Genomic DNA, 21,431 nt, shown 5'->3' with positions numbered 1-21,431 from the left:
AGTAGGTACTAAATTATTCTGGTCAATGAGAGTGGCATCACATCTGATGGAATTTTTCAGACTATTGATTTCAAGGAAGTCGTCAAAGTTATCCGGTATGTCACTGTCTGGAAACATGATGGGTGTATGTTTTAAATGGAACGTATTTCTTCTTACCACTGAACCATCCTCCATCCTAACCCAATAAGACCGAGGATATTCAGTTGTTTGGACTATTTTTCCTCTGATCCATCTATTCCCCTCTCTAACCAGGACATTTTCACTAACATGAAAGGGAGTTTCCAATTTTGTCTTTCTATCATAATACTGTTTTTGTTTTACTTGTGATTGTTTCATATTTGATTTCAAATTATTATGAACTTTACCCAGGTCTGAAATTGGTTTTAGTTTCTCATTATTTATTAAGATTTTAGTTCTAATTAATCTACCCATCATGATTTCAGAAGGTGATAATCCTAATGCTGGAATTTTGGTAGCTCTATATTCTGTTAATAAATCTATGTAATCATTTTGAGAGAAATCTGATTTTTTAAGAATGTTTTTACAAATTTGAACAGCCCGTTCACTACTATTACTGTTAGGATATTTTGGTGAACTATACCACCACTTGATATTGTACTCTTTACAGAATTGTTTGATCTCATAAGAATTAAATGGACTATTATCTGATTGAATTATGCAAGGAATGCCAAAGGTTGAAAATAAACATTTTAGTTTTCTAATTATTTCAGAGCACTTTTTTGAATTGAGTGGATAGAGCTCAATCCATTTACTATAGCTGTCAACTATGACTAAATAATCTTTTGAATTATGAGTCATTATATCAAGACTAATTCTCTCAAAGGGAAAGTTTGCTATTTCAATGGGCTTGAGTGGTTCTTTCATTTTTTGTCCTCTGTATGTTTGACATGTGAGGCATCTTTTGATGTAAGATTCAATATCATTCTGGATGTTGATCCAGTACATTGTTTCTTGTGCTCTAAGAATGGTTTTCTGGATGCCCATGTGACCACTATGCAGCGATTTAAAGGTTCTCTTCACAAATGGTTGCCCAGTTACCTTGTCGATAGAACTAGCGTGGTTCGTGTAGGCGCTGCACTTTCTGAACCTTTTCTCTTGTTTCCGGTGTTCCTCAGGGATCTCATTTGGGGCCTAAATTGTTACCTTGTCGATAGAACTAGCGTGGTTCGTGTAGGCGCTGCACTTTCTGAACCTTTTCTGTTGTTCCCGGTGTTCCTCAGGGATCTCGTTTGGGGCCTAAATTGTTATTGATCTTTATCAATAACTTGTGGACATGTTTTCAAGGTTTTGATGTCTCTTTTGTGTTTTTATGTGAAGACTTTAAATACCTATTTAGTTTCTTCATAAAGCTATCTCCGCCCTTTGATCTTAAGTAGAACCCCTTTGCCTCCATTTGTCAAGGATAAACCTTTTATTTATCCTTGACAAATGGAGTGTTCGTCAAAGCATGTGGTGTGTTCCAATGCATTCAATGTTTGCTGTACCTCCAGTACTTCCAAATCAAGACTCCAGGTTCGATTCCCGCCCGGGGCGGATTTTATCCTGATGGGATAATGTTCGTTCTCGGAACGGCTGCCTTTCTCCTATCCTGTCTTCCTTCGATTTCGGGACGATGATTATCGCCCGGGCCGGATTTTATCCTGAACGGATAAGGTTCGTTCTCGGAACGGCTGGCTTTCTCCTATCCTGTCTTCCTTCGATTTCGGGACGATAAGACCTTAACAGTTACAGTTACCTCTGTCAAACCTACTAAAAATAAATAACTAAATCAAAAGGTGATTGTGATTTAGGTAATCTACCTAGAATGTCCTGTTGGGCGAACCACTGTCCCGTGAGGACACGGCTTGGCATCTCCACTGGTACATCTACTTTCCATATGACTGCATATGGTAAACTCTTCAACGCTTCTACAAAGGCTGCGGTGACATGGGGTTCTAGATGTGAGAACTGTAGGATGGTGCCCAGGCTGATGAAGATGACGCCCTTTGCACCTGGGCCTGAAATAGGTAAGAGAGAGAGAGAGAGAGAGAAAGAAAACGAAAAATGAGATTTTTTCTTTTTTAACTAAAAATAATAACTCTTCAACGCTTCTACAAAGGCTGCGGTGACATGGGGTTCTAGATGTGAGAACTGTAGGATGGTGCCCAGGCTGATGAAGATGACACCCTTTGCACCTGGGCCTGAAATAGGTAAGAGAGAGAAAGAAAGCGAAAAATAAGATTTTTTTCTTTTTTAACTAAAAATAACCGTAGTAATTAGAGAAAATCAGTACCTATGTACCTACCTAATTTGTTTAATATTCAGTTTATTATTATTCTTGATTTGATTTTTTTTGATTTTACTTTCATGTAATGATTTAAAATCAAGACTAGAGCCCGTTCTCCCTTTATTCCCAATATAATGTTTAAGTCACCCATCGTGACCCATCCATTTATTGGCCTTCCTCGGCGTAGCTTAACATAGGTAACGCTAAAACCGGTCTTAAATGATAGCTGAATCAAAAAGTTTTCTCGCTTTGAGTTCATAGGTCGTCGCGACAAATTTCAAGATCAGAGCTCATTTGTGTGAGAAAATGTGAAAAAAAATTCCCAAAAACCAATTTTTTTGGCTTTATGGTTCTCTGGACAAAATTTGCACCACCATTTTCGTGATCCTGGTAAAAAGACCTTTAATTTGATATATAGGTCGACCAGGTTTGGAAAAGTCCTTCTATGGGGACAGACAGACTGACAGAAAGAAGACACCGAAGCGAATACAATAGTCCGTCCACTATACCTTTTATTATTAGTAATAATAAAGGAAGGACGGACTAAAAAGAAGAATCAAGTCAGCCTAATTAGGTTGGAGGGTAGCGCGTCTGCCTTGTAAGTTGTAAGTTCACGGGTTCCCCTTACTTATAAGCCCGAATCCCCACGGTTTCCCTCTATCAAATCAAAAATCTTCTTCAGCTTCGTCTTCTCCTTCAACCTCTTCCAACTCCAAACCAACAAACCTCTTAATGTTTAGCAGGAACGGTATAGGGATATACTTGTACAGTTTAGGATCTGTATCAGACAGAGGAAATCCTGCCACCAGGGTAATGTCATGACCCCGTGTTATCAGCTCATCAAATACTCGGAAGAATGGGACCTGGAGATGAAGAGAAAATCGGTACCTAGAACTATAGGTAGGTACCTATCTGTTTGAAACAAACGAACAAACAGACAAACGAGCGAGCGAGCGAACGAACAAACAAATAAATATACAAACAAACGAACGAAGAAAACAGACTAACTAATGAGCCAACAAACGCATCTGCCTTGTAAGCGCTAGGCCGCGGGTTCGATTCCCGTCTGGGACGAATTTTATCCTAAACGGATAATGTCTTCCTTCTCTCTTCGCTTTCGGGACGATAAGACCTTAGCAGTTACAGTTTCCCCTATCAAACCTCGTGTAAAAAATAAATAATCGGAAAGGAAAATATTTTCAAAATACCACCTTAGGTAAGTAACTGACCTGATGGGAGTATATGGGGAATGGAAAGAATCCAAGGATCCGGTAGCTATTGATACTAGTAGAACATAATCCCAACACAACCAGGCCGAGAAATAACTTCCAACTTGCCGCCATCTCGCGAGTCACCACACACAACGTAGCTTAACTTCGACGGATAATGTCTTCCTTCTCTCTTCGCTTTCGGGACGATAAGACCTTAGCAGTTACAGTTTCCCCTATCAAACCTCGTGTAAAAAATTTGACCCGATTACATTACTTTCCTTCCGATAGGATAAGGAAAGTAAAAATAAATAATCCGAAAGGAAAATACCACCTTAGGTAAGTAACTGACCTGATGGGAGTATATGGGGAATGGAAAGAATCCAAGGATCCGATAGCTATTGATACTAGTAGAACTGCTGCATAGGCATAGGGTTGTAATGCTGCATAGGCATAGGGTTGTAATGCTGCATAGGCATAGGGTTGTAATGCTGCATAGGCATAGGGTTGTATTGCTGCATAGGCATAGGGTTGTATTGCTGCATAGGCATGGGGTTGAATTGCTGTTTACCTCCACTCCGTTGGAAGAAGGGTTTTGATCGTGAATGATTGATTGCCATTACCACTTGCTCCTCCTTTTGGGCCACTGCTTCTGCCCTTTCCTTGGCTTCCTCTGCTGCTCGGCAATGATCTACAACATCTTTATCCCATCAGGATAAAATCCGCCCCGGGCGGGAATCGAACGCGCGGCCTAGCGCTTACAAGGCAGACGCACTACCAATTAAGCTAACACTAGGCTGGCACACTCGTTTTTTGAAGGTCCCAGATTTGACGAAAAAAATTAACTGGGTTTTCGATTGCATTTTTTTTTTTTTTTTTTTAGTAGCAATGAAACATTTACTGCCTGAACATTGGACTTTATAGGTCTGAGTCATAGCATGCCCATACCATAGTAAGTTAAATGTTACCAGATATACCGATAGATTCTGACATGACTTTGTGAAGATTCATCTTGAAAAGAACACCAGTAACTTATACTCTTCACAGTTATCAGATATGTTAGAAGAAACACAAAAATATCCAATTAAGTGCTGGTTAAACACAAGACCACTTGAGTCTGGTGTTCTCGTGTTGACCCAGCACCTAAATGGGAAGAATTGTGTCTCTTATTGCCAATCTGATGAGAGACATACTACTTGCTGAAATGGAAAGGAAAATGAAACTTTGCTTTTCAAGAACGCAGCCCAGTTTTGTGAAGTGTCAAATCATGATTTTTTTTTTTTGTAATGAAGCAAAAGCCTCTTCACAACTTTGTGGGTATCACAATATTACAAGTCTTTCATTTACTCAATCATTATATTCACCATCGCTCGTTTCTTTGACTTGTAATGCCGCCACTGGTCGCTACTCGATTCAAGTAGCTACTTAATTGTTCTCACGAGGCTGAGTGCACCCTGAACTTCAAGCACAGAGCCGAAAAAACTTTGACCCCGCCGGGAATCGAACCTGGGACCTCCGGCATGCAAGCCTAGTGTGATACCCACTCGGCCAAGGAGGTTGCTCTGGTGTGATATGGGGTCCTCAGCATGTGGTGTGAGATGGAGTCCTCCCCATTTTTATTTTTCAGGTTTTTCTCGTCGCCACGTCATATTACGTTACGTCACGTTATAGGTCAGGGAAAATAAGAAGATGGTACATTTATATACATTTAACATTTAAACACTTTATTGGCATTTTACATTTAACATTTATCACAATTATAATAATTTTAAGACACGAGCTACACGGGACATTTTCCAGCAAGCTAACCTCAGATTCCATTTCCAATGAATCCAACAGTGTTGCCAGATGTATGAGGTTTGCAACAGTGTTGCCAGATATGACGCGACTTACCCCCTCTGGTGAGTCGGACATCTTTTTTTTCATTTTAGTACGCAACTAGAAGGTTAAAATTGTAATAGTACGCAAGAACGCAAGTTACCTACAGCCCTTTTTTTATGAAGTTTCCATCTATTTGTTTTTCAAAACAATTCTCTCAATCAAATATATACTGTCAACAAATGGTATACCCATTTACCCGTCCGTAAAAGCCGGAAGGGTATACGGTATGCTACGACACAGACCACATGCGTCTAATGTAGCAGTTGTTTCATCGCTACGAAATAAAAAACGGCGGTGAAACACTCATCTTTGGGGGAAAAAAATGTAAATCATTCTATTCTATTCGACTACCTACTTGCTCGCATCATCTCTTCCAGTTGAGGCAGGTAGGACATGTACATATCCCATAGGTCCCATAACGTCAGGTACATATTGTCCAAACTCTGCCAGAAGGTCATCCGGTCTGTGAATGGCTCGCGCACATCTGGCATAATGTTTGGCATGAGGAGGTTACCATACAGTGAGAACACGGCTGCCCGGTAGCCCAATGGCTGGAAGTTTATCTGTGACCGAGGGCAATAATTGTATTCCATTACTTTATTTATTTTGACAGAAAATTCGTCTGAAATGCCCACCCCGGTACTACTCGTACAGTGCATTTCTTCAGGGTGGACATTTCTTACAAAAATACTTTCTCGTCCTATTATAAACAATCTATAATGAAACCTATCCGTAACAACTAAATATCTCTAACTAACAAATCTACCATCAATAACTCTACCTATCTCTAACAAAACCTACCTCTGACAACTACCTACCTATCTCTAATAAACAAATCTTTCAATAATAAACACCCTAAGTACCTAATTTGGTAATTTGATAACTTTTTTGACTGGTCGGGGCGGGGTGCTGCCGCACTCCTTAATCAAATCATAAATAATTATTTGTTTCAAAACAGAGAACTTCTGGCAGCCTAGTTAGCTTGGTTGGTAGTGCGCTTTTAAGCGCTAGGCCGCGGGTTGTATTCCCGCCCGAGTATTTTATCGGCCCCGGGTAATGTTCGTTCTTAGAAAGGCTGACTTTCTCCTCTCCTCTCTTCTATTTCGGAACAATAAGACCTTAGGAGTTACAGGGTTACAGTTCCTCCTATCAAACATCTGGTCGCTACTCAAATAAAGTAGCTACTCAATAGATCAGTTGCGCTTACTTGGGTGATGTTGTAAAGTTATAGAGCAGGAAAAATGAGGACCTACGGAATTTTTCTTTTTCTTCTTCATGACTCCCGCTTCCTTTGTTTGTGCGCAAGCGTTTCTGCGCATTTTGACGTGAAATCTGACGTTACAACTCTTCGAACTTTTTCATTAAAACGGCAATTAAAAATTGAATTTTCGATTTTTTTAAAGTTACTTTTTCGGAGTTTTGACCTCGTACCTGAGTCCTATGTCTTGGAATTTCCAGGAGATTCAGATTATGTGCTCTGGTGCTATACTGCGTTATGTTTTGCAGATAGAGCAGACTATCCTGGAAATATTGAGGCCCTTGGGAATGTAGTATATTGTATAACAGTAGCAACATGTGTAAGTCTCGCCGATAAAAATCTCCTTACCTGGGATTGTTGAGCACCTCCCGTATGGTTATGTAGAGAATATCCCCGGTGATGGTTTCATGCGGCGTGATCAGACCCATGCCCTTCTCTTCCATTAGTTTACAGTTCTGATAAAAATCTCCTTACCTGGGATTGTTGAGCACCTCCCGTATGGTTATGTAGAGAATATCCCCGGTGATGGTTTCATGCGGCGTGATCAAACCCATGCCCTTCTCTTCCATTAGTTTACAGTTCTGGTGCTGGTCTGAGAACCCGGGCATCATTACTACCGGTACTCCATGGTATACGGCCTCCATAGAGCTGTGGATACCGCCGTGGGTGATGAATAGCTTGCAGTTCCGGTGACCTGTGGGCATTGCAACGTGGGGGGAATATAGGCGGAAAATCTTGCGAATTGTACAAAACGGGTCGCTCGAAATATCTTGTATACGGCCTCCATAGAGCTGTGGATACCGCCGTGGGTGATGAATAGCTTGCAGTTCCGGTGACCTGTGGGCATTGCAACGTGGGGGGGGAATATAGGCGGAAAATTTTGCGAATTGTACAAAACAGGTCGCTCGAAATATCTTTAGAATGGATTCGAATTTCGAAAAACGCTGAAACACTTGTCTCCTTATACATATTCAGGGGGAAACAAGAAACAAACAGCCTAGTTAGCTTGGTTGGTAGCGCGTCTGACTTCTAAAGGCGTGTCCACACATAGTCGACCGGCCATCGATCGATGCCGACTGACCCGTCCAAACTGCCGCGACAACGACAGTTTTATCTCGGCCGGTCGACTATGTTTGGACACACCTTAAGCGCTAGGTCGCCGGTTCGATTCCCGCCCGCGGCGGATTTTATCCTGAACGGATAAGGTTCGTTCTCGGAACGGCTGGCTTTCTCCTATCCTGTCTTCCTTCGATTTCGGGACGATGATTATCGTCGGGAGCGGATTTGATCCTGAACGAATAATGTTCGTTCTCGGAACGGCTGGCTTTCTCTTTTCGATTTCGGGACGATAAGACCTTAACAGTGTTACAGTTACCTCTATCAAACCTACTGAAAATAAATAACTAAATCAAAAGGTGATTGTGATTTAGGTACGATTTCCTTTCTTCTGAAGGCCATCTCCGCTCTTTTAAAGGAAAATATCTACTTATTAGTCTAACCACTAGATGGGGTGGTAGCGTTTATCCTCAACCATTGCAAATGGCGTCTGCCCAAACCGAGCATTATCTACTTAATGTTTGACCCTTGACTGTTTGCTCTGGTACCCCATGTCCGACTTACCCCCTCTGGTGAGTCGGACATATTTTTTTCATTTTAGTACGCAACTAGAAGGTTAAAATTGAAATAGTACGCAAGTTACCTACAGCCCTTTTTTTATGAAGTTTCCATCTATTGGTTTTTCAGAAGAATTCTCTCAATCAAATATATAGTCAACAAATGGTATACCCATTCACCCGTCCGTAAAAGCCGGAAGGGTATAGCATCCCATTTGTTTCTATGGTGTATGGTATCCTCCTTCTTTACTTCTTCCGACAGCACCGTCGTAAACATCGAATGAGAGACATGACGATTACTACAACAAGTACAACAAGTATCGTCCATATGACCCAGAGTTCGACACCCAGCACCCGCATGACGCTAGTTTGTTGGGCGGCGGGAGTGTAACCTAGGACTCCCTTATTGGCGGCCACATGTTCCGCCCAGCGTACTGCCTGGTCCAGGTTACTGTACGGTAGAGAGCGTACTTGTTTCGAGAGCCGTTCTACTGTGTCCCGGTATCTGAAATCAAAATGGCGACAATGGAGGGGCGTATTTACCAATTTTCCTTTTAACCCCTTCTAATTACGGACGGGTGTTGAGTAAACATTTCAAATGATATTGAAAATAGTAGGAAATTTTGTTTTCTAACCAATAGACAAAACCCCGATGCACTCTGACGTGGAACGACTGAGATATTAGCGAAAAAGAGAGAAGGGTTTGGTGTGACTTCAATGTCTCGACTCTCATGGGTTGACCATTGGATACTTTTAAGTTACAAGTCTTGCTATCCGGACTCGGAATTTCGTCTACCTTGTAGGCATTTTCAAGGGAAACTCCTCTCTTTACGTTCGCACTCCTTCGCAAGTTCGCACGATTAATTATGCATTTTCCTTTAAGAGGGTATTTTTTTTTACGGCTTTCTTTTAAGTGGCAGGGTTCTCCTAGAGGAGCTCTTCCACCCAACCACTAAATTTTTCCTTCACTGTGAGCCTTTAAGATATTTCACCAGGGAGGTCTTGAATGCTCCTAGACTTTGTGAGTCTCTTATATCCCTATGAAGAGAATTCCATAATCTAACTGCAGATACATGGTAAGAATTACCATACACCTGAGTCCTGTGTCTTGGAATTTCCAGGAGATTCAGATTATGTGCTCTGGTGCTATACTGCGTTATATTTTGCAGATAGAGCAGAGTATCCTGGAAATATTGAGGCCCTTGGGAATGTAGTATATTATGTCGCTTGATCAACAACGCAGAAGACTACACAACTCTACGTTACATTACATTGAATTGGGGTTCTTTTCGGACGAAATTCCTGTGTGCGGAGTCCAGTATGTAAGACTATTGCACCCCAGCACGCACAACTCTACAACCCGAGATACCCATTTTCAAACTATGCTCATAAGCGTGCGTGCTCGCATGTTCATAGTGACAATTGTCTGTGTTTGACCTCCTTTAGTTCGAACCCAGGTCTGGCATGAATTTATAATGAGCTTTCTATACCGGATGTCCCAAGAGGATTAAACAACCTATCACCGATAACCCTTCCTTTCCAGGGTCACTAGCTATCTGATGCAAACATCAGGTCACTCGTCCACATATGCCTTGCGCCTGCCTTGCAAGCAGTAGGTCGCGAGTTCGATTCCCACCCGGGGAGAACTTCATCTTAAAGTCCTGAACAGATAAGGTTCGTTCTCGGAACGACTGGCTTTCTCCTATCCTGTCTTACTCTCTTCGATTTCAGGACGATGCGATGTAGGTAACATTCGCTTTTACAGTTCCCTCTCTATCAATTAAGCAGGGCTGTATCCACGACTTTCTTGGGGGTGGGGGGGGGCGGGGGAAAGGACCAAGGGCGTTGGGATTTTCTCTTCTATTATTTTAGCCTGTTCGGGCTTTTGAGGACCCGTGGGGGGGGGGGCCTTGTTTCTATTTGGTTCCCAAAGTTCAATGAACCTGCTAGATCTAAAGCAAGTCATTTGATCCTATTATACATATGTATATCATATTCAACTTCCCCTTTTTCCTCTCCCTGAAGTTTAAAATTTTAATCACATAATTTTCCCCTTGAAGAAAGGAGTCAAAATAATAAGAAGAAGACAAACAAGAAGAAGAAAAGGAGAAGAAAGAACAAGAATAACAGCAAGGAAGAAGAAGAACAGAAAAGAATGAGAGAAGAAGAAGAAGGAGAAGAAGAAGAAATAGAGAAGAAGGAGAAGAGAAGAAGAACAAGAAGAAGAAGAAAGGAAAGAAGAAGAAGAAAGAAGAAGAGAGAAGGAGAAACAAGAACAAGGAGAAGAAGGAAGAAGGAGAAGAAGAAGAAGGGAGAAGCAGAAGAAGAAGGGAGAAGAAGAAGAGAAGGAGAAGAGAAAAAAGAAGGAGAAGAAGAAGAAAATAAAATGCCAACCTGTCAAACTTTTGAGAGACGGGGGGGGGGGGGGGGGGGGGGGAGTTCAACTCTAAAGCTCTCGCCGTTTCTGAATGAAACTCTCTACCCTCCATATTGCCCGTGCCCGCCTACCTTCCTAACCTACTTCTCTCTTTCTCTCTTCTCTCCTGGAATTTACTATAATTGCGATCATCGAGTTCCAGAACATGTCAGATGAAACGGACTTCCTCAACTTACTGTCTCGAATCACATTTCCCCCTCAATTTTATGGCACATATTGTGATTTGTGATAAAATTATAAAAATATTCATCTTGAATTCTTGACCGACCGCAAGTAGTGGTTTGTTGGTTTTTCTTCTTAACCGCAATTACTACCAGCAAGTTAGTTTCGATCGCCATTAGTTCCTTTTTTTTTCTTCCTCTCATGATCAATCAAACCTACCTAAAAGTAACAGGTATGCCCATTTCCTTATGCGATAGGCCTATTCCACAGGAACGATGGGCAACCAGCAACTAGGTAGTAGACAAAAAGGCACTTTGACCGCAACTAGTTTGAAAAAAGCTCGTTTTTACCGCGCACAGGTAGGTAGCATGCGAAAGTTCGTTCGGACCGCAACTAGTAATATCAGTATGCGAAAGTTCGTTCGGACCGCAACTACTTCTACTCCTCCTCAGTCTACTTCCCCTCTCTCCCTTCTATGTTTCCTCTCCTCCCTCCCCTACTTCCCCTCTTCTACTTCCCCTCTCAGGGTTGTCAAGTGATCGGCACACTGATTGACTGATGATTGACAGGGGTGGCTTTGAAACATTTCAAACCCGACTGACAACACGTCAGGCCCGGCTCACGAGGTTTTTGAAATCTGATAAACACCGAGTCACTATAGTCGCTAGGCTACCTATTTCCAAATGGTATCCATAAATAGAAATACTTGATATCCATATTATAACTTATTCATTATTCGGACAGAGTAGACATATGTAATATGTATACGTTTTCCCTCATTTTTGGTGGAATCCAGTTCACTGTAGAACTCACTTAGAGAAAGGATGCTAGGTTTGTTCCGATAGGTCCTCTTGTTTATACCTATATTGCCAGAATAGGACTGAAAAGTCTCTTTACAAGGGCCGATCAATACCAAAGTCTAAAAATGCCGCCAACCGTTGCACCGGTCTTAACCAAAAGTTTCGTGTCGCATCCTTGTCACATTTGAAAGATACATACCAAATTTCAAGTCTCTAGCTCTTACCGTTCTCGAGTCGAGATATTTTGTTTACAGACAGACAGACACACAGACACACAATGGCTGAAACTTTGGATTTAGGCTCTAGGGACCTCAAAACGTGTTTTGACACTAAAATCTGACCATTGAAAATTTGACCCGATTACATTACTTTCCTTCCTATAGGATAAGAAAAGTAAAAATACTGTAATCAAATGTCAAGAAGAGTCCTTACGGGCCCTTCGAATGCGCGATCGGATCCAAAATCGAGTGCGAAATTTTTCTTTGTGTTAAACTTCTACACCAAATTTCATCGAAATCGCCCTACCCGATCGAGAGTTATGGAGGAAGAGACCTGCAGACAATCTAAAGGAAAAAATAAAATAAATCGTGGATTATAAAACCTTGTACCTCCCTTCAATCGTTCAATAAGTTTCGACGTCGAAAATAGCTTTCCGATATTGTCACCCTCCTCCTCCTCTTCTTCCTTCTCCTCCTCCTCTTCTTCCTTCTCCTCCTCTTCTTCTTCCTTCTCCTCCTCTTCTTCCTCCTCCTCCTCTTTCTTCTCCTCCTCCTCCTCTTTCTCCTCCTCCTCCTCCTCTTTCTCTTCCTCCTCCTCCCTAAACTGCGTTTTTTCCGTTACGTCGAAAATAGCTTTCCGATATTGTCACCCTCCTCCTCCTCTTCTTCCTTCTCCTCCTCCTCTTTATCTTCCTCCTCCTCCTATAATAATAATAATAATAAAAAAAAACAAAATCGTCAAATTAAAACTGAGACTGCACTCCGTTCGATCAATCAGTTCACACAGCCCACCCCCCGAATATTATACCCCACGCCCCTGATAACACAATGCAACGTTGTCAACTCGTTCCACCGTCGACACTATACAGTGTTGCCGTTTGGTTACTACGACATCTTTTGCTTCATCGAGTCGATTAGCCTCTTTTCTATTCTGCGCTTTGTTTTTCGTTTTTTAAACTTTTTTTTTTATCGCCAGACTTTCCTTGTTGGAGTGGAAGGGGGAAATAAGATGAGGAGGAATGAGGAAAGAAGGGAAATGGAAGAAGAAGGAGATTGGGAAAAGGAACCTAACGTCAGCCACCCTATCTTTATATCATGAGTACAGTGTTGCCGTTTGGTTACTACGACATCTTTTGCTTCATCGAGTCGATTAGCCTCTTTTCTATTCTGCGCTTTGTTTTTCGTTTTCGTTTTTTAAACTTTTTTTTATCGCCAGACTTTCCTTGTTGGAGTGAGAGGGGGAGATAAGATGAGGAGGAATGAGGAAAGAAGGGAAATGGAAGAAGAAGGAGATTGGGAAAAGGAACCTAACGTCAGCCACCCTATCTTTATATCATGACTTTTTTTTTTATCGCCAGACTTTCCTTGTTGGAGTGGAAGGGGGAGATAAGATGGGGAGGAATGAGGAAAGAAGGGAAATGAAAGAAGAAGGAGATTGGGAAAAGGAACCTAACGTCAGCCACCCTATCTTTATATCATGAGTTTTTACTTTCCTTATCCTATAGGAAGGAAAGTAATGTAATCGGGTCAAAATTTGGATGGTCAGATTTTAGTGTCAAAACACGTTTTGAGGTCCCTAGAACCTAAATCCAAAGTTTCAGCCATTGGTCCGTGTGTGTGTCTGTCTGTCTGTAAACAAAATATCTCGAAAACGGTAAGAGCTAGAGACTTGAAATTTTGTATGTAGCTGTCAAATGTGACAAGGATGCGACACGAAACTTTTGGTCAAGACCAGTGCAACGGTTGGCGGCATTTTACAGCTTTTTGGCGGTTTTCGGTGTAATTTGACAATATCTCGGGAACGGTATAAGCTAGAGACTAGAAATTTGGTATGTAATTTACAAATGTGACAAGGATGCAACACAAAATGTTTGGTTGAGATGGTTGCTGCGCTTGGCGGTATTTTGACCGCTAATTTATTAATATCTCGGGAACGGTATAAGCTAGAGACTTGAAATTTGGTATGTAGTTTACAAATGTGACAAGGATGCAACACAAAATGTTTGATTGAGATGGTTGCTGCGCTTGCCGGTATTTTGACCGCTTTGGACAGATTTCGACCGTTTTTTGGCGGTTTTCAGCTATTAGCGACAAAACGGTTAGAGATATTGTAGAAGGTGTAAAAGAACACTCAAATAAGCATCATTCAATAGGATAAGGAAAGTCGTGTGATGTTCACACCAGATTTTTTTTTAGGGTAAAAGAACACTCAAATAAGCATCATTCAATAGGATAAGGAAAGTCGTGTGATGTTCACACCAGATTTTTTTTTTTTTCTTCTTCTTCTTCTTCTTCTTCTTCTTCTTCTTCTTCTTCTTCTTCTTCTTTTCTTATCCTTTGAATTTTGATTGAAACTTATACTAATCAGTTGTAGTTAAGGAAAGGGATTAATTTGTTTAAAGCTATTTTGAGAAAGTCAGCCGTTCCGGGAACGACAGGATAAAGTTCGGCCCGGGCGGAAATCGAACCGGCGACCTAGCGCTTAGAAGACAGGCGCGCTACTTTGCAAAGCTAACTAGACTGGTATTTTTTTTTTTGCTGGACATTTCAAAATTTAATCAAAATCTGATGAACTGTCTGAGAGTTAGATGAAACAAAGAGACAAACTAAATGCAACAAAATTGTCGACTTAAAACTGGGAGGTCACTTCATCCGTTCAAAATGGTCCTTGATCCACCGCAAAAATCATACTTTTTCATGACACCTCTGGGACTCGAACCATCCCCAGCTACAAGCCCAACGCCTTAACTGTTGCGGGTAAAAATGTAAAAATTGATAATATTAATTAAATAATGAAATGTTTTTTTAACATTAATATGAAATATGAAAACTACCCTTGTTGACCTCATTCCACATTTGGGAGAAATATTTTACTATGTAGGGACCCAACAGGTAGGGGGGAGTGGGGTAACATGAGTCACGGGGTAATTTGGCTCACTTTTTTTTACTACCATTATTATGTATGTAACTTTTAGTTAAAAAAACATACCTAATACCTAGTTCTTCACTTTTTCCAAGATTTCTTGAATTAGGCATATAGTTTGCTGATTTCTTTAAGAGTTGATGATAAACTTATGTCGGCCATAGACTTTGGTCTGTCAGACAGTTGGAGTGTGAGTGGCGGAAAGAGCTTCCGATTGACAGTCTGACACTCTGACAGTCTCTCAGACAGTCTGAGTGCGATACAGCTAAAAACATGGTGGAGTGGAGAGCGCAGAGCTTTTTGTTCCCAGTTTATTTGCGGTTTAAAGTTATCTCTGGGCCAGCCTAGTTGGCTTAGTTGGTAGTGCGTCTGCCTTGTAAGCGCTAGGCCGCGGGTTCGATTCTCGCCCGGGGCGAATTCCTGATGGGATAATGTTCGTTCTCGGAACGGCTGGCTTTCTCCTATCCTGTCTTCCTTCTCTCTTCGATTTCGGGACTATGAGATCATAGCAGTTACAGTTCCCTCTGTCAAACCTCTTAAAAAAAAAGTCATCTAATCCCTCTATCGTACATTATTCGAGCATAGCTTCTCTCTAAATGCTCTATGCTCTACTCTCTCCGCTCCTCTCTGTTTTGAGCCCAATAGTTCCTTATCCCACTGTCCCAATGTGCCCCCAGTCTACCCTATCTACTGATGAAATGATATTAAGCTAGTGAGTTGATTGCGTGTGAAGTTCCACAGTAATCTACACCCTACACCTTACAATATTTTAACCGTAAAATGTACCTAGGTAAAACACATAACACATGTATGAACTATTTTTCCTCAAGCGAAATATAGGTAGGTGGTACCTAGATCATGCATTTGAATATTGTACACCGCGCCGCGCCGTACGGTTATTGCTTCTCTGTGTGGGTTTCACCAAACTACTTATTAATTAGCTCCTAACAGCCTGTTAGGCCAAATCAAATGGAACTCAACAGGCTGTTTGTTAGCTTAACATTACCAGTCTTCTAGGTGAAATCCAACCTCAGACCGAGTTTTGTGATCGAATAAAGTGAGCTCCAAGTTTCCATACGACAATTTTTTCTCTTTGGATTGTCTGTTTGTTTTGTCGTATCTCTAAAGGTGACATGTATAACATGTACCGGGCTTTATACCTACGTATGTGTACAGCTAGGTATGTGTCAGGGCTGTATTTAGCCCCCCCCCCTCGGGCTTTTCTTCTTTACCGTGGGCTGGACTTATAAAATTTGGAGCATCCACGCATCCACCCCCTCCCTCCCCCACCCCCTATACATCACTGTTCAAACTCTCAGCTCCCCTCCCCCCCTTTCTCTTCGATAAATCCTGTATACGGCCCTGGTATGTGTAACGCTGGGCGCTGGGTATTATACGTACATAGGTATATGTTATATGGGTGACTTGGTTTCCTATGAGTTATGATATGACATGGGGACTCTCAGGTGTCGTGCGTGTTGCATACTCCCAGACTATGGAGGGACATAACATTCCTGGTAGTCCTCACCTCTTCACTCCCCCGTATTATCCTCTTCCCCCTTTTCTTTTTCACCTCTTCAGTCCTAAATTTCTCTCCCATATGGAACTCATGTTTTCCTGTTTATTTAGGGAAGGTTTTTACGTCTACTTTTACGTCTAACTGATAATCTACTTTAAAAAATCTGGTGTGAACATCACACGACTTTCCTTATCCCATTGAATGGTGCTTATTTGGGTGGTCTGTTGTAACATTTACAATATCTCTAACCGTTTAGTCGATATAGCTGAAAACCGCCAAAAAGCGGTCAAAATACCGCCAACGGGAGCACCTATTTTAAGCAAACGTTTTGTGTTGCATCCTTGTCACATTTGTGAACTACATACAAAACATTGTTTAGAGACAGACACACACACAGACACACAGACAGACACACACAAGGACCAATGGCTGAAACTTTGGATTTAGGCTCTAGGGACCTCAAAACGTGTTTTGACACTAAAAACTGACCATCAAAAATTTGACCCGATTACATTACTTTCCTTCCTATAGGATAAGGAAAGTAAACATTAAAACTTTCTATAGGTACTAACTTAAGTACACTTACCGTACAATGAAAGCGGAACTATACAGGCCTTCTTCTTATTGCTCCACCTTTTCGTAATTCATTTTGAGGTCGGCGAGGCGTTGCCATCTTCTACTCCTCCGTTTCCGTCTATCCAATGCTTTCTCTTTTCTCCATCCTTTTTCTCTTACCTAACAGGTGGCGCAGTGGTCAAGGCGCTCCTGGTAAACAGGAGGGCGTGGGTTCGATCCCAGCCGAGGCATGGAATTTTATCCTCATTTATTTGAGAGTGTGACCACATAATAATGGAGCTCTAAGGGTTAGGTGGTAGAGAACGCCTCCGGCGTTAACCTCGCCTAGTGGTTACCTTCCACTCAAGAGTCTATTATTATTATTATTATCGTCCCGCAAACGAAGAGAGAAGAAGGACAGTAAATTGTATATATAATGTGTATTAACAATACAATAAAAATTGAATTGAATTGAATTGAAAAAATTGAATTGAATTGACAGGATAGAAGAAAGCGAGCCCTTCTTTGTTTTAGGATAAAGTTTGCCCTGGGCGAGACAAGCTATCGTGCAAGGTAACTAGGCTGGTCGAACTGCATATATGTTAGTGATGGGCCGAGTGAATGATTTTACTCGAGTGGACTCGAGTTTGACATTACTCGAGTCCACTCGATTATTATTTAGGCCAGCCATTCACCTTTCACTCTCAGGTAGACCCGAAAGGTACATCTGATGCCTAATGAGCACACACACTATCAGGTAGACCTGACGGGGGGACCTGATCAGGCGCACCTGTCAGGTCTACCTGATAGTGGGTGGCTGCACCGAAGAGTGTGTTACCTCATTGATTGTCTTGATAATGCAGAGCTCCCCATTGCGTGTAATCAACTAGTATCAGTAGATAGGTAGATAACTAGTGGATGGGAAATGTATCTGATATAGTACCTACCCACATTACCAGGGCTGTTCAAAGCACGGTTCATCCGGTGCCAATTGACGCGGTCCCAAATTCCTCAGGGGGACGCAAAAAGAAAATGAAATACAAGAACTCAATTCAGCTAAAATTACCTAGGTACATACCTAGTAAGACCTAGTCTGGCTGGGGGACTCTTAAACAGGGAGAAGACCAGCCTCCAAATTTTCGGAGTCTGACCTACAGTACAGGGACTCTTCAGTCCTATTCGGGCAGGATAAACAAGGTACAGGAGAAAAATGAAGCTCGAGGCGGGGGGGTGCGCCCCCGGCCAAAATACGGCCCTGGTACAGACACACGCACAGACTGATATATTACTCTGTTGTGTTTGACTGTGTGGTGAATACGATATAACCTACCTGTTCTATTTAATTACAACATACCTACCTGTCTTTTCCATACGGTAGAGGGAGTAGCGATCGATATACCGTACCGTCAACTGAGTGGACCTTCTCTATCGTTTACATCGATACCGTGCCGCCAACTGAGTGGACCTTTTCTATAAATAAGTATAATGCCTACCTAATCATCACTAAGTTTACATCGATACCGTGCCGCCAACTGAGTGGACCTTTTCTATAAATAAGTATTTATTACCTAATCATCACTAATCAGCCTAAAGGTCCGTACACACAGAGTGTCGGACGGAACGGTAGCGGGACGGAACGATTTTTTTAAATTCTGTTCACATCACACATCACAGCAAATTGATTGAGAAATCAGAATCCAAAATGAAAAATGAAAACAAAAACATTCGTTGGACGGCACGTCAATAAATTCGTCGACGACGAATTTTTAATTTTTTGCCGTTCCGTATCTCCGGCACGGCCGTCCTAGATATGTGAATTCACCCGTCTGAATATACGCTGCCGATTCAGAAAAATCGTTCCGTTCCGTCCCGTTCCGTAGCTGTGTGTACGGACCTCGGAGTCTGACCTACAGTACAGGGACTCTTCAGTCCTATTCGGGCAGGATAAACAAGGTACAGGAGAAAAATGAAGCTCGAGGCGGGGAGGGGGTTGCGCCCCCGGCCAAAATACGGCCCTGGTACAGACACACGCACAGACTGATATATTACTCTGTTGTGTTTGACTGTGTGGTGAATACAATATACCTACCTGTTCTATTTAATTACAACATACCTGTCTTTTCTATACGGTAGAGGGAGTGGCGATCGATATACCGTGCCGTCAACTGAGTGGACCTTCTCTATCGTTTACATCGATACCGTGCCGCCAACTGAGTGGACCTTTTCTATAAATAAGTATAATGCCTACCTAATCATCACTAATCAGCCTAATCACTACGCATCACGACCTTACCTGTAGGGGATCTTTATTTGCCATAATTTTAACTCCTGAACGAAACAGAACGTGGGACCTAATCAGGCCACTCTGGGGGCCCCATATTGGCCCTTTTCTAAGAGTTCTACAGTTCACTGAATCATTATTATAGTAGTGGGTAGGTGCTATAGTATTAGTCTAGTAGTAAGGGTTACATTACGACCCGTGTTTAAACTGTCAAGTACAGGGTGCGCCAGCGTTACCGGACGATTTTGTTTCGTTCACTACTTTGTTATAACTTGTCGTATCTTGTTAAAGTAAACATTTCTGGATTCAGAATCATAAGCAATTTAATCGCTATGGAGTCGTGGACCCCACAACATCGTGCTTTCGCCGTAGAGGCTTTCTTTAAAGATAGTGAATCTGTGATTATTGTTCAGATGAATTTTCGTATTCATTTTCGTGTAACAGCCCACGGAAGAGTTCCCTCACGCAATACAATCCTCAGATCATCTCAGATGGGTTAAAAACTTTCGAGAGACAGGTTCTGCGTGGTCTCTTTCATTTCACACACAAATTCTAGCAAGAATATGGGAGGAAACGTAAGAAGAAAGAAGTAAGAGCTCTTTCTCTCTCTCTCTCTGTCACTGTCATGGCCGCTGTTAACACAACACAGTTTAGAAATCTCCCCAGTCGTCACTATCAGTAGCTCTCAAAAGTCGGTAGTTTTTGAGAAAACAAAGCCCCAGTTCGTAAAATAGGGCTACAAACAATATAACCAAAGTGCCGGGACACATAAGAAATAGAATTCGGTTTTTTTTTTTTTTTTTTTTTTTAAGGATTAAAAATTTCAATGAACACTCTCTCCCTCTCCTCCTCCTCCTTCTCTTCCTGTTTCTCCTTCAGTTTTCTCTAATCTCCCACTCCTTTTGTCTTTTCTCCGTTTCTCTCCTCCTTCTCCTCTTCCTCTTCCTCCTCCTTCTCCTTCTCCTCCTCCTCTTCCTTCTCCTCCTCCCTTCTCAATGCAGTTAATGTCATTCTTTTCATTTCCACCTCCCTCCCCTTTCCTCCTCCTCTCGTTTCCAGTTTTGCTCTCTCCCCTCTGTTTGTTTCATAGTGTCCCATTTTCTTTTCTCCTTACGCATCTAATCCTTCTAATATCCTTTTCATCCCATCCCACCTCCCGCTCCCTCCTTGTCTCCTGTCCTTGCTCCCTCCTCCTTCTCTTTTAGTCTCCTTCTTCTTCTTCTCCTCCTCCTCCTTCTTCTCCTCCTTCAGTCTTCTCCTCCTCCTTCTTCTCCTCCTCCTTCTTCTCCTCCTTCAGTCTTCTCCTCCTCCTTCTCCTTTAGTCTTCTTTTTTTTCTTCTCCTTCTTCTTCTTCTCCTCCTCCTCCTTCTTCTCCTTTAGTCTTCTTCTCCTTCTCTCTCCTTCTTCGTCTTCTTTCTCCTTCTCTCTCCTTCTTCTTTTTCTTCTTCTTCTCCTCCTCCTCCTTCTTCTCCTTTAGTCTTCTTCTTTTTCTTCTCCTTCTTCTCCTTCTCCTTCTCTCTCCTTGCTTCCTGTCCTTGTTCTCGCTCCGTCCGTCTCCAACCTCAATTACTCCCACACCAAAGATGCCATCTTGACCTTTTTTCTCTCCATCCCAAAAACATGCTGCCCTAAAATCGTCTTGCTTCCCCTCTCCCTTACATCATATTCACCCTCTCCCCTCCAAAGCCTCTCTCCCCTCCCTCATAATCACCCCCTGATCTCCGAGTCCTCATAAAGATTTCCCCCTCTGCCCTCTTCCTCCCAATCTCCCTCATATTTCCTTTCTCCCCCCTCTCCTTCTTTAATTTATAAGTAAAAGGGTATTATTAACGTCCTTCCTCCCCTCTCTCTTCCTTCTCCCTCGCTCTCTCTTCGCTCTTCTAAAAGACCTCTAAAAAAAAAAAGAAAAAAAAAAAAAAAAGTCCTCTCTCATGTATGTGCCATCCTTTACCAAACTAGGACTTAAACCGAAAAGTCTCCCAAATCTCAGGACTTTGTTCTGTGTGTATGTGTATCGTTTGGCTATCTACATTTTACTTATGTGTGTGCTTTACGTCTTTGTTTAAGCTATCGTACTTTGTCCCTGTTTTTTACATTTCAACACGCTCATCGGAGACTTTAACTTTTTTTCATCTTCTGTCCCTTTGACGAGGTCAGCTTTTTGATTCTTAAGTGAAGCGAAGCTAGCTTTTTATCGCTGTGGGACAATAAATACTTAGAGAGATTAGTCGAGATCCTCCTCCTGGTACTTCTAACCCCACTAATACTTCTAACCCCCACCACCACTAA

General features: G+C 41.9%; 2 protein-coding genes across 2 annotated transcripts in view; both read right to left on the bottom strand.

Moving 5' to 3' along the window:
* Positions 1-5,984, bottom strand: part of LOC113469110 (UDP-glucuronosyltransferase 2B7-like) — a 10,283-nt gene extending 4,299 nt beyond the window's left edge. Inside the window, exon 1 of the mRNA XM_026826564.1 lies at positions 5,732-5,984. Coding sequence (XP_026682365.1) covers positions 5,732-5,969 — 238 coding nt within the window. The 5' untranslated portion in view covers positions 5,970-5,984. The remainder of the gene's footprint in view (positions 1-5,731) is intronic.
* Positions 5,985-7,101: 1,117 nt separating this feature from the next.
* On the bottom strand, positions 7,102-7,617 carry LOC108252894 (2-hydroxyacylsphingosine 1-beta-galactosyltransferase-like). Its single transcript, XM_026826565.1, has 2 exons — positions 7,416-7,617; positions 7,102-7,272 (listed from the first exon to the last, which is right to left on the bottom strand). Exons 1-2 carry the CDS (start codon positions 7,479-7,481, stop codon positions 7,105-7,107), a joined length of 234 nt encoding a protein of 77 aa, XP_026682366.1. The 5' UTR covers positions 7,482-7,617; the 3' UTR covers positions 7,102-7,104.
* Positions 7,618-21,431: the final 13,814 nt, after the last annotated feature.

Source organism: Diaphorina citri, unplaced genomic scaffold, assembly GCF_000475195.1.
Source record: "Diaphorina citri unplaced genomic scaffold, Diaci psyllid genome assembly version 1.1 scaffold959, whole genome shotgun sequence".
Lineage (NCBI taxonomy): Eukaryota > Metazoa > Arthropoda > Insecta > Hemiptera > Psyllidae > Diaphorina > Diaphorina citri.
Note: the sequence above shows the minus strand (reverse complement) of the source record. Positions and strands in the feature narration are given on the sequence as shown.

What these genes read in the sequence shown, in the direction of transcription:
- LOC108252894 (XM_026826565.1), bottom strand. Translation starts at nt 7,481, where the DNA reads ATGCCCACAGGTCACCGGAACTGCAAGCTATTCATCACCCACGGCGGT. An exon ending in GTATCCACAGCTCTATGGAG is followed by an intron (nt 7,273 to 7,415) that starts GCCGTATACAAG and finishes AGCTCTATGGAG; the next exon opens with GCCGTATACCATGGAGTACC.